General features: G+C 35.2%; 1 protein-coding gene across 5 annotated transcripts in view; it reads right to left on the minus strand.

Moving 5' to 3' along the window:
- ADAM32 (ADAM metallopeptidase domain 32) overlaps positions 1-14557 on the minus strand; it is a 167090-nt gene that overhangs the window by 97536 nt on the left and 54997 nt on the right. For all 5 annotated transcript variants that reach the window (XR_009517859.1, XM_060001103.1, XM_060001104.1 and 2 more), the window contains 2 exons: positions 13817-13898; positions 4556-4692 (listed from right to left, as the gene is read on the minus strand). Coding sequence is in view for 4 of the 5 variants with exons in the window: in XM_060001103.1 (XP_059857086.1) it covers positions 4556-4692; positions 13817-13898 (219 nt within the window). In the remaining variant the exon portion in view is untranslated. The remainder of the gene's footprint in view (positions 1-4555; positions 4693-13816; positions 13899-14557) is intronic.

Here is a 14557-nt window from a genome sequence, read left to right on the forward strand (position 1 = left end):
AATATCAAATCACTATGTTGTATAACAGGACTAACAAAACAAACAAAAAACTCATAGAAAAAGAAATCAGATGTGTGGGGGGAAGGGGAACTGCATGAAGGCAGTCAAAGTCACAAACTCCCAGTTATAAGTAAGTACTAGGGACGTAATGTACAATATTATAAATATAATTAACATTGCTCTATGTTATATATGAAATTTGTTGAGAGTAAATCCTAAAAGTTCTCATCACATGAAAAAAATTTTTCTACTTCTTTAATTATTTATCTATATGAGATGATGGATGTTCACTAAACTTATTGTGATAATCATTTCATGATGGATGTAAATCAAATCATTATGCTGTACACCCTAAATTTATACAGCGCTATATGTCAGTTATATTTCAGTAAAACTGGAAGAAAAGACAGAATAGATAAATTTTATTTTTTATATGCATTACAAACTAAATCTACCTAAGAGAAAGTTTTGAGCTAATGGGTGTGGTTGTATGTAAATTCTTGCATATACAGAAAAAATATGGTTATGTATGTGTATGATACCTCTGCCTAGGTGAAATACAACTGAAATAATGGCACGGAGACAACCAAATATCCATTTATGTAAATTCCCAGATGTATATCAACAACTCTTCAAACTTCTACTTCCTCTATCTTTCCCTTGACCAAATTAAGAATCAAACTCTTTGAAAGTTTGAATCTCTTCTATTTCAATGGTTTTTCAATGTTTATTCATAGGTTTGTACTACATATATAATATGATAGATAATTCATTGAATTGTAAGTTGTTTGAAGCAGGAATTTTGTCATCTTTATGGTTGGTATCACTTATTACCTGCACAGTTCTAAGCAAACATAGAACCAACTGTCTGTTGATTCTTCCTAATAACAACAAACTTTCGTTAAACAGACTGTACTGTGCTTAGTCCTGAGCTTTCTCAAAGATTTCACAGAAATTGTATATTAATCAAAATTTAACATAATTATGTCCACATACCACTAATAAAAATAACTTCAGACAATATTTCCATAAGATGGGTCACTCTGCATACGCAGTACAACTTTGTAAGGTAAGGAGGTAACTGACATTTATTGAGTGCCTATTATCAGCCAGATAGTTTATTCACTTGATTATTTAATCCTCACAACAAACCAGAGAGGTTGGTATTGTCATCAACATTTTATAGAAACTGAATTAAAGTTTAGAGAAGCTAGAAACCTCTTCAAACTCAGATAGTTTGTACATTAGCAGGATCAGTATTCACACACAGTTATCTAAGACTCCAAATTCAGGTACTTTTTACTCAAAATTTCATCTTTGAACAGTAAATAATTCAATAAAATATTTACTATTAAATATTAATAGATATTTTACTATAAACCATAAATTTTGATGATCTTAGCACCAAAACTGAACGGTGAAGAAAACTTTTAAATAAAAAAACTGTATAATATTTTTGATCTGGGAACTATTTATAGCTAACTGTATAAAATCCCTAATTATTCACCTTTTCGCTGCCCATATGGCAGTTCTTAACTAAGAATGTGTGTTCCCAAAGTTTACTTGAATCAATTATCTGAAGTTTTTCCTAACGTTCATTTGGTTGCGATTTTGCACTCTAAATTCTAATGCTATGTTATTTTGCTCCCAAATTATTTTATAAAGGCTTATTGAAACTATGATATAACTAGCCTAAGTTCTGTATTCAAAGAACAGAGAAATTATGTGACAGAAGGAAATTATGCAAAAAAAATGTTGTACTCTCTACCATTTTTCTGAAGTTGGAGTTAGCACTTGACAGCATTTTACAGTATTTCATTTTTCTTTCAGGGTCTGTCTCTTGTCTACACTTCTTTCCCAACATTCCATATTCTCACTGTTCTTGTGTATCCCTACACCACCATTTTAATACCTCCTAGGTCTTTCTATTCCTCAAATAAGAAGAGATACCAGCACACTGATAAGTAACTTACTTGATTAATTGCATCCTCACAACAACTGTGAGATGTACCTATCATGATCTTCATTTTTCAGATGAGAAAAATAAGGGTTAGGGAAAATAGCAAACAAGTGAAAGATTCCAAAGCCCACATTCCCCTCAATGTATTCCTTACTCCAAGATGGTACCTCCTCTTCCCCAATCAAATTCCCATAGCTTAATAAAATTGGTCTTAGTAAGAAATTAAGAGAAAGCAATAAGAATAAAATAATTCAATTTCTTTGGATAACTGATAACTCCATACTCCTTCTAAATGTTTTTGCCTTTTTGTAAAATGATGCAACTGGATAGGTAAGCAAACCTTCACCATGAGTTTTCCCTAAGTTCCTACATTCATAGCTTTTGCCACTTCCTATGCTCTTTCCTCCCTCCACTTCTGAACTATTTGTTTGTTCAGACTATGTTAAAAGTTATCCACTTTTAAAAAGTAGATATAAATTGCATCATCAAAATAATATACTAGAAGGATTATTGAACTAAAGAATGAAGTTTGTACGAATATATTTTAATGTTCTTTTGCTACTTGGTTTAAATTAATTCCAATATATTAACTGTCCTCTATATGAAGTCAATATGGAGTAGAGAAAATAACAAAAGCTTTGAGTCAGATAAACCTGTTGACTAGTACCAATCTTGTGACTTATGAGATTTTAAGCAAAGTGATCAAACTCTCCAAGTTTCAGTTTTCTCATCTACAAGATACGGATAGTACCCATCCACTTCTTAGGGTTGTTATGAGGATTAAATGTTAATAAACAAGTAAAGTACCTAATTCAACTCTTTGGCTTATAGTGAGTACCCAATAAATCATTGGTGACATTACTGATATCAGCTGAAGTTGGCCACTTATTATCTGTATATCCAATGTAGAGTCACTTAGGCTCTCTGTACTCCAGGGCTTTAAAAAAAAAAAACACATGGAAAAAGACAAATGGAAATAATCATAGTTGCCTTACTTACTCACATGTCTTCTTTGAAAATTACATAAAATAATGAATGAGATGTACTCTAGAAATGCAAAAGATATATCTATCTACATTTATAGATAGATAGATCTTATATGTTCATTTATATATCTTACATATATATGCATATAAAATTGTTAGATTTTGTAAAAATTAAGATAATACTTGCTCTACACACATCACAAAAGTTTTTTAAGAAACTGGACAATATGTATGAAAGCAGTTTAAATGTCATACAGCACCATACAAATCCAAAGGCTTATTAACACAGATTCTAAAGCCGGAATGCCTGGGTTCAAAACTCAGGACTACCACAACCAGCTCTCTGACCACAGATAGTTATCCTTTTATAATTCAGTTTCTTATCTGTAAAGATGAGAATAACAGGACCTACCCTAAAGAGATGTGAGGATCAAATGACTTAACATATGTAAAGTGTTTGAAATAGTCTCTGGCACATAGCAAGCACAACGTAAATATTTGTTATTTTTATTATCATTAATCCCAGACTCTGGGTGACCTACACAAAACATCTTGTCATAGCATACTTGAGAACAGTTGGCCAAATGGACAATAGGCCCAGAATGGTAATTTTCATATTGCTTATATAGCTATATAAATTTTATATTTGATTTAATAAATGTTATATTTAATTTATTATACATTTAATTTAATGAAATTATATATTTTATACATATAAAATATTGTTTTTATATATAATCCATGGAGAACTAAATTGTAATAAAATGTGTGTATATAAAAATATATATGTTTGTGTTTGAGCTATTTTTAGAAAGTAAGTGTTAACCTTAGGTGGTGCTTAGAAGTAACTATAAAAAGAGCATGTTTTCAGAAATTAATGGCTTCTTTTCACTTTTGACTTTTGATTGTTCTTCAGTTATGAATAGGTCATACTTAACATAGGCCCTTTTTACAAATAAAAACTGTAGAACACTAATGACATCTGCTGTAGCCCTTGTACGATACACTATGTGGGGAACACTGGCAAATTTAGAAATCACTGTAACTAATCCATCACACACTTGTAGGATTTTACAATTTAAAAAACACCTTCCCATTTTATTTTCTCATTTTATTCTTATATCACTCTGTGAAGTAGGAGAACAGGCATAATCATTCCCATTTTAAAGATGACAAAAATAAATCTAAGCAAGGCCTAGTAATTTATCCAAAGTCACACAAATATTATATTCTTTAGATCATAGTTTTTCCACAACATTAATATACTCTAAAAGCAAAACAGAAAATTTTGTCTAAAAACAAAGGTCACTTGTTTTGGCCTATGACATATTTTTAAAGATCCTTATTAAGTGATTTCTTAAAATACACAGCCTATGGAGAATTCCTTTGCTAATGTATCTTGCAGACTGGATTTGCTATCTTTGACTGTTCTTAATGCTAATCTCCCACCATACTATTCTTAGGCTTAAAATCTCATATTTATATTTTGTGGTCCTTGGTCCATTTATAGTTAATTCATGCTATAAGCAAGTACTAAAATTTTTCACTTCAGTTATTTAAAACAAAATAAATACAACAAATAAATAAATCTTATTCTTTAAAAACTTACATGGCTTTTGGACTCATTATGCAGATGGCTCCTGAACATCGACATTTCCTTGGGTCATCATATGATATGCCCAGACTGAGTCCCAGCATCTGGGTGACAATAATTGAAAATGCCTCCAAAGTTATCCCCTTGGGATACTACATTAACAACAAAGAAAATTCAAATAAAAGACAATTCACTGAAGGGTGGTAAAAGTAATATTTTTCTAATTATGAACATTTTATTGATTTATCAAATACTTAAGATTATGGAAATGCAGTTCATTGGACAAGTAAGAAGCTGAAGATCTTCTTATGAAATTTTATTGAGATATAAGCATATTGAGCCTATGTCTAGCTTTGCCATGATTTAATAATTGAATGCTTTTAAGATAATTCTTAAATAACTGTCCTAACTATATAAAAGAGCTATTTTTACATTAGATTTTTGGCTATATGGACCATGATCTTCCATTCACCTAATTTCTTAGGACAGCTCTCATGTTCATTCAGGAGAGTCCACATGATACTCCACCCCTCAGCTCACAAAGTGGCCACATAACCAAATTCCTCAGTTGTAAGTACACTATCTGCTTCCTACCAAGATTTTCAACGACACAGTAACTAGCATCAGGAGAAACCACGGAAAACAGACCCTCAGGAAAGCATTCTTGTGATTAGGCTGTCACATATTTAATGAGTGCATAAATATCTTCCTTGCCAAGGAGAAATGGGACACTGGTAATTCATGATATGCAATGACATCATAATTTCTCAAATTTTGCCAAATGTGGCATAAGTTAAGGTGTAGGTAGAGGCCAAGTTGTGAGGAACATCAAGGCACTTCACTGTTATAAAGACAAGCATAATAAATATTTTGGGGTCAACTGGCTTCTTATGGCAGTGCTAGAGGAAGCACATTATGAAAAGCAGAAAGGAAAAACTGTAAATGAACAACTGATAATGCAAATAGGCAATCAGAAAGCCTCTGCAGCAGCACTGTAGTGACTATCACCTCCTGCACTTGTTGGTTTGATACAGCTGAGGACCAAACTCAGGGCCTAGCTATAAGTACTGTAGGGTTCCAGCTCCAATTTAACTATCAAACCTACCAGGTTTGGTGTGGAAGGGGTCAGAATCTGAAACTTGGGGTGGGAACAACTGGAGTGACATGAACAAATATCCCTGGACGTCCCTTGCCCGTAGAGTAAGCCTCCCTCTAAACAATGAAAGAGGGCTTCACTGGTGGAGCAGTGGTTAAGAATCCACCTACCAATGCAGGGGACATGGGTTCAAGCCACAGTCCGGGAAAACCCCACATGCCGTGAAGCAACTAAGCCTGTGCACCACAACTACTGAGCCTGAGCTCTAGAGCCCGCGAGCCACAACTACTGAAGCCTACGTGCCACAACTGCTGAAGCCCGCGTGCCTATAGCCCGTGCTCCACAATGAGAAGCCCATGCACCACAACGAAGAGTAGCCCCCACTCGCCGCAACTAGAGAAAGCCCATGCATAGTAGCAAAGACCCAACGCAGCCAAAAATAAATTAATTAATTAAAAAAAAACAATGAAAGAGCCCCTACATTTAAAAAAATGACACTTAATGACAATACCTGGGACATTTGTCTCATCACCCCTCATTGTCTCCAGGTCCATAGTAAGAATTAAATTGCAACAGGAGTGATATCACCAAGATGGCAACATAGGTCTTTCCCAACTTCACTCCCCCTCACAAGAAGAACAACTAGCAACTACTCATGGACGTCACTGAGAAAATTCTAGAACATGGAGGTGAGGCTGAAGTAGCCCCTGTACCAGAGACCAAGACAAACCTCATTAGAAGGTTAGGAGGAGCAGATATACACTGAATGCATTGCCCCTCCCCAAGACTGGTGCAGCACCACACCAAGAGGTCTTCCCAGAGCCTACGGTCCCTCAAGTGGGAAAAGAGCCTAGAGTGGACATCCAGATCCCCTAGTATTGTGGATCACTTCTGGGAGCCCCTACTCTGATCTTACCTCATAAGAATCACAAAGGATGAGTGAGATTTGACCCCTGGGAATCTGATCATGACAGAGAAGGCAGGAAGGGCTTGCAGCAATCACTGCTTGCATCTTGGCAGGCCGAGTTCCCATCTATAGCACCTGTAGGTGCCAACTAGCAGCTGTGCTCATCTGCAGAGCCAGGACAGTGGAACAGTATGACAAGGGAAGTCAATGAGGTATGGGAATGCCTGATTTGAGTCCTCAGATGAAAAGCTTTGCCAGTCCTGGAACCTGGTCCACTACCCACCTCCACCCAGTCAGGGGAGTTGTTCATAGCCCTGCCTAATGCCTAGTATAGCTCCCGGCTCCCCCTGACCAGAAGCCTGGTCAGAACACCTGGTAGCTGCATAGTGCAGCAACACTTGAGCAGAGAGTATGGCAGGCAGAACTGATTGTTCACAGAGCAAAGCCTGTGGCACTGTTTGGCCAGGAAACCTGGAGTGCCAGTTAGATTGAGTCAAGACCACAAACAAAGAGCTAAGCTGGTTTTCCCACTACACCTGGACAAGGACACAAATTCATAGCCCTTCCCACTGCTACATATAGCCTTCAGAAAGCCCAACCAACGAATCTAGCCAGAGCACACAGGAAGCTGTGCTGCCCATCCAACAACCCTGCTTACAGTGGCACTTGAACAGAGAGCACAGCCCATGGTTTTCCCCATCTTCAGAGCAAAACCCAGTGGCCCCATGTGTCCAAGGAATTAAGGGCACAGTCTGCTTAATGTGGGTCCACAAACAATGAGCCATGCAGGTCATGTGCTCCCTGTCAGGGCACGGAAGCTAATTCACCTCCCAGCTACTGCTGAGTAAAGTTCCCTGTCCTGACCTTCTAGGAAGCCTGACCAGTGAATCTAAACAACCGCAGAGTATATCCTACTGCCTCTCTTGGGCAGGGAACCTCACTATCAGTCCTATCCAACAGTTAATAGCCAGTGGTACCCCCTCCCCTGACCTCAGAGGTTGGGCAGTGGCCTTGCCCAAAAATAGATCCTGCCTGTCCAAGGACATGTCCAGAAACCTAAACTGAGCTGACTAGTGAAGAACTGTCTCTGCCAAAGTGAGCCTGTAAAGTCTGGAAGAGGAGACCAATAACTCAAATGCACAGGTACCAAAGTGAGGAATGAAGGAGCAAGAAAAATCAGGTGGATGTGACACCATCAAATCAAACTAAAAATGCTGCAAAATAACTAACCCAAAATAAATGGAGATCTATGAAGTGTCAGAGAAATAATTTAGAATAATCTCCTTAAAGAAGTTTAGTGAATTACAAGAACACACAGATGACCAAATGAAAGTAGTAAAACAATGAATGAACAAAATAGGTTCAACAAAGGAACAGAAACCATTAAAAAGAGATATCCTAGAGCTGAAAAACACGACTGAAGCATTCAATAGAGAGCTTCAACAGTAGACTCAACCAGGCAAAATAAAGAATCAGTGATCTAGAAGGCAGGAATATTTTAAATTATCCAGTCAGAGGAGCAAAAATAAAAAAAGAATGAAAAAGAAAGCAAGCCTACAGGACTATGGGACAAACACACACACACACACAGAGACACACACCCCCCCCAATAACCATATCATGGGAATTCCAGAAGGAAAAGAAAAAGGGACAGAAAGTATATTTAAAGCAATAATGGCTGAAATTTTCCAAAAACTGGGAAAGAAATGGACATCCAAGTATATGAGGCACAAAGGACCCCAAATAGGTTGAACTTGAATAGGGCTACACCAGGACACATTACAATTAAAGTGTCAAAAGTAAAGACAAAGAAAGAATTTTGAAAGAAGAGAGGAAAAAAAAACCAAGTTACATACAAGGGAACCCCCATAAGACTATCAGCAGGTTTCTCAACAGAAATATTTCAGGTGAGGAAAGAATGGGATTATATATTCAAAATACTGAAAGAAAAAAACCTGTCAACCAAGAATTCTATGCCCAGCAAAACTGTGCTTCAGAAATGAAGAAGAGACCATGATTCCCAAACGAATAAAAGCTGAGGGGGCTTCCCCGGTGGCGCAGTGGTTGAGAGTCCGCCTGCCGATGCAGGGGACACGGGTTTGTGCCCCGGTCCGGGAAGATCCCACATGCCGCAGAGCGGCTGGGCCCGTGAGCCATGGCTGCTGAGCCTGCGCGTCCGGAGCCTGTGCTCCACAATGGGAGAGGCCACAACAGTGAGAGGCCCGCGTATCGGAAAAAAAAACAAAACACCAATGGCGTTTTTCACAGAGTTGGAACAAATACTTCTAAAATTTGTATGGAAACACAAAAGTCCCAGAACAGTCAAAGCAATCTTGATAAAGAACAAAGTTGAAGTTATCATGTTCCCTGATTTTTTGTACCTGTCTCCTCAAGCAAGGAAAATAAAAGTAACAATAAACAAATGGTACTACATCAAACTAAAAAGTTTTTGCATAGTGAAGAAAACCAACCACAAAATTAAAAGGTAAACTACTAAATGGGAGAAAATATTTGCAAACAATATATATAATAAGGGGTTAATATTCAAAATATACAAAGAACTCACACATCTCAACATCAAAAAAACCCCAAAAAACCTGATTTAAAAATGGGCAGAGGACGTGAATAGACATTTTCCGAAAGAAGACAAACAGATGGCCAACAGACACATGAAAAGATGCTCAAAACACTAATCATCACGGAAATTAAAATCAAAACCACAATGAGAAACCACCTCACACCTGTCAGAATGGCTGTCATCAGAAAGACAAAAACAAGTGGTGGCAATGATGTGGAGAAAAGGGAGCCCCTGTGCACTGTTGATGGGACTGTAAATTGGTGCAGCCACTATGGAAAACAGTATGGAGGTTCCTCTTAAAATTAAAAATTGGACTGCATATAATCCAACAATTTCACTTGTGGGTATTTTTCCAAAGAAAACAAAAACACTAATACTAAATGATATGTACCCCAATGTTCATTGCAGCATTATTTACCATAGCCATGATACGGAAACAACCTAAGTATCCATTGTTAGATGAGCGGATAAAGAAGATATGACATGTGTGTGTATACATATACATACATGCATATATATGTATATATGCATGTATGTATACACACACACACACAGTAGATTCATACTCAGCCAATAAAATCTTGCCATTTGCACCTACTGTATAGCACAGGGAACTCTGCTCAATATTATGTAACAACACAAATGGGAAAAGAATTTGAAAAAGAATAAATACATGCATATGTATAACTGAATCACTTTGCTGTAAACCTGAAACTAACACAACATTGTTAATCACCTATATGCCAATATAAAATAAAAAGTCAAAAAACATAAAAAATAAATTTTAGGGCTTCCCTGGTGGCACAGTGGTTGAGAGTCCGCCTGCCGATGCAGGGGACGCAGGTTTGTGCCCCGGTCCAGGAAGATCCCACATACTGCAGAGCGGCTAGGCCCATAAGCCATGGCTGCTGAGCCTGCACGGCAGGGGCCTGTGCTCCACAACGGGAGAGGCCACAACAGTGAGAGGCCCGCGTACTACAAATAAATAAATAAATAAATAAATAAAATAAATTTTTAAAAATCTTGCCATTTGTTGTACAGATGAACCTGTTTACAAGGCAGAAATAGAGACATAGTGAACAAATGTATGGACACCAAGGGGGGAAAGGGGGTGGGGGGGTGGGATGAACTGGGAGATTGGGACTGACATATATACACTAATATGTATAAAATAGGTAACTAATGAGAACTTGCTGTATAGCACAGGGAACTCTACTCAGTGCTCTGTGGTGACCTAAATGGGAAGGAAGTCCACAAAAGAGAAGATATATGTATACATACAGCTGATTCACTTCACTGTACAGCAGAAACTAACAAGACATTGTAAAACAACTATACACCCCCCAATAAAAATCTTGCCATTTGCAAAAACATGGAAGGTCTATCTGGAGAGTATTACACAGAGTGAAATAAGTCAGACAGAGAAAGACAAATATGTATGCTCTCACTTGTATTTGAAATCTAAAAACAAAACAAACAAACAAAAGAAAATGAAAACAAACTCAGGTAGTGAAGACAGATGGGTGGCCGCCAGAGGGGAGGGGGTAGGGTGGGGGTGAAATAGGTAAAGTGGATTAAGAAGTACAAACCTCCAGTTATAAAATAAATAAGCCATGGGGGTATAATATACAGCATATAAAATAAGGTCAATAATATTAACTTTGTATGGGGACAGACAATTACTAGACTTGTCATGACTTTTTGTAAGGTATGCAAATGTCAAATCACTGTGTAGTACACCTGAAACTAACATAATGTTGTACGTCAAGTACATTTCAATTTACAAAAAGATCAAATGGAAATTGGAAGAGTTATGTATAGAGATGTTTATTAAATATTGTTCGTAATGGCAAAAATAGAAACAACCAAAATTCCCATGAAAATCATAAAGGATACAGTGTGGCATTAATATAATAAAGTATCAAGCACCAATGCAAAAAATTTACTAGGCACAAAGGATTTTGAGGACAGTGAAGCTACTCTCTATGACACTATAATGCTAGATATATGTCATTATATATTTGTCAAAACTCACACAATGTATACCACCAAAATGAACCTTAATGTAAGCTGTGAACTTTTGGTGGTTGTAATGTGTCAGTGTAGGTCCATCATCTGTAACAAATGCACCTCTCTGGTGTGGACGTTAACAGTGAGGGAGGTTATGTGTGGGGGTGGGCAGGGACTACATGGGATATCTCTGTACTTCCCTCTTAATTTTGCTATGAACCTAAAATTTCTCTTAAAAAACAAAGCCTTTTAAAAATTAACTGTAATTCCATTAAATCTCAAAATTTTAAGTGGAAACCAAAAAAATCTATTTGCAGAATGATACAGCAGGATACAATTTATATTATGTTTAAAGCATAAAAAACAATTCTTGTTCAGAGACATATTCAATTGTGGTAAAAGTATAAGAGCTTTTAAACAAAGAAATATAAAGGTTTATAAAAATATAAGTACGAAAGCTTTGTAAAAGCATCATTCCTTGAATTCAACTCCTCTAATAATTCTATCCTACATCCTGCCTCACCCACTCATTCCTATGGTTCACACACTAGACCCTGTCAACAGATTTTTATCAATAACTGCAAGCCCTCCGTCATCTCTGTGCATCCCACATCCTGACCACCTGCTGTCTCCCCTGATAACTCCAATAGCACCTCAACTACAACAATCTGCATACCCATCAGCACAACCAAACCATGGTTCCTACATTTTCACTGTTCCTAACCTCCTTACTGACTTCTCTCCTCCTTTAAGCAGTTCAGATTCTCTTACAAACACCCTCAATTTCCTTGCCATCCTTTCACTTCATAATGAGTTGACAAAAACACAATACATCAATCTTCAGAATGCTGAGAGAGAAGGATGTTAGAACTAGGATTCTAAGCCTAGCCAAATTACCAATCAAATGTGGAGGGAAAGCAAAAGTGTTTTCATTAATAAAATAACAGTGTTTGCCACTTATATACACTGTGTCTAAAATTTTTTAAACTTGAGTTATTCCAGAAAAAGAGCAAAGAATTCCAAGAAAAGGAAGATGAAGTTTAATTTTCTGTGGCAGTTGGTTCCGCCCACAGAAGTAAAATAAGTTAGAAAAAAATTGACAAGACCTCTTTTGGCCATCAAAGCTTTACCAGAATAGCAACATATTTACTTCTTGATTCAGAGTTAATATCATTTTTATATTCATAATACCATAAAATATTTATTGATTTAACTTAAAAATCAACCTGTAGACAAAGCACAAAAGTTCTATAAAATAAATTATAAATTTTATAACTCTTAACAATGGTTATGAGAAGTGTACTATTTTACATGTCTCATTTTTCATAGCAAATAATCAATGGACTTTGCATAAGGTAAAAAGAATTTTTAAAATAATATAAATAAAAACATAAATACATTAAGATGGTAATATATTATGCAATAATATTTAATATATTATATATTATTGTATTATATATTGTATAACATCTATAATATATAATTACATATATTATGCATATACATATAATATTTAAGAATGTGTTTAATATAGATTACTATTATAAGTATTAATAAAGTAATAAAAACGTCATAATATATATGACAAATAGAGTGGATTAAATATGTCAAAGATAATATTACCAATGTTGTCTAAAGTTTATTAATCAAAGTAGGTGTCAAAGTATATATTTTTTAAATAAATAAACTTAACTACCAGAGAATTTAAATAGAAATTATAAATTCTTACAGGACTTCATGAAGGGGATAAAGAAGAGAGTTTTGTTAACAAACTTTGCTTTGTATAACTACAATTTAAACAATTTTACATATACATGCATGCATGCATAAATTCTGTAATAAAAATAATTGGAAGAGTATCAGAAATAAAAATATGTATGCAAAATCCCATTTTTGCAAAAACATATAATGGGGAGCCACAGTAACAGATAAAAACTCAAAGTACGAGATACATATTAATCAAAATGTTAACAGTGATTATTGCTTCATCCCTGGGAAGACGCCAGATTATATGTTTCCTTTTATATTTCTATATGTTCTTTTAAAAATGGACATGCATAACATAAATTACTCTGTAATTTAAAAATACTATATAGTACTTAAACTTATTTTTAAAAAGGATGAATAGGTGGGGGAAAGGCTCAATGAATTACTTCTCTTTCAGTGATGCATCTAATTACACCAATAATTTATTTAAATATAAAATATTTATCAGAACTATAAATATTTAAAATAGACATAAAAGTTTCTTTTAAATATTATGTAGAAGAATTTGAAACATTTTAACAGATTTTTATCATACGTTTTGGTTCATCATTTGCTTTGATTTTGAAGTTAATTTATCATAAGACTATTTTTCCAATTTTATACCTACAAGAAAAAAATCTATTTTGGTTATAGAAATATCTTTACAGATAATTTTTCATAATACACTCTTCTATATAATAAGGGATACGTGTGTATTTATTATATTTTTATTCCACTTTAACTTCCAAATAATTGCAATAAGACACTTGTACTTCAGAATACTATTCCTTCTACATACTTCAAAGTTCTAAGAGTGATGGAATATAAATGCAATCTCTAAATGTAGATATAAATGTGAAGTGTATAAAATATATGCTGTAATACTGGGTAATTTTTAAATGTATTTTTTTCAAATAATAAGATTAAATAATTACATACCAAAGCAATTCCTGCAGAATAACTGGTAACACACATCTTTCCAGGAAATGCTGCTCCCACATAATCTGGATACTCTCTATAGCTAAATAAATAAGTATATAATTATAGTTAATTTTGACAACAATTCACATGTGATAACTCCTGCTAGTAATTTGTCTGTAGTTCATAAATTTCTAGTCTGAAGCAAATTGAAGTACAATCTTTCCGTATGTAGTTAACTGCTTCAAATTTGTAAAATAGTCTTCATTAAATGAGATTAAGCAATCTGGGTTCCTAAAACGTATCCAATGGATCCAAGTTATTGATGACTTTACTGTTCTTGTGACGTGTGGTTAGGGTTACTAAAGCCTTGATCAAACACTTCAATCAAAAGCATTTTGCTGAATTACAATGACAAATAGTTTTAATGTATGGATTAAAAGTTTTCACTCAAATGTAGAAAAGCTCACCATTTTCTCACTGGAATGATTTTATTGTTCTACAACTTACCATTATTTTTTTCTGCTTTGAGAAGAAGAGTCCGTATAAACTGCCATATAATAATAGCACTATTCTCATGGATTTACATAAACGATTCTATTTAATCCTCAAATCCAGCCAGTGAATTAGATACTATTTTTTCCCCACTGAACAAATCAAACATCAGATGGGAAGTACAAGTAACTTGCTCAGGGCAGCACAGGTAAGTGCTGCTGAAGGATATGAACTTGGACAGTTTGAATGCAGAGCCATACTCTCAAC

The sequence above is a fragment of the Delphinus delphis genome, chromosome 21 (genome assembly GCF_949987515.2).
Source record: "Delphinus delphis chromosome 21, mDelDel1.2, whole genome shotgun sequence".
In the NCBI taxonomy this organism is placed as follows: Eukaryota; Metazoa; Chordata; class Mammalia; order Artiodactyla; family Delphinidae; genus Delphinus; species Delphinus delphis.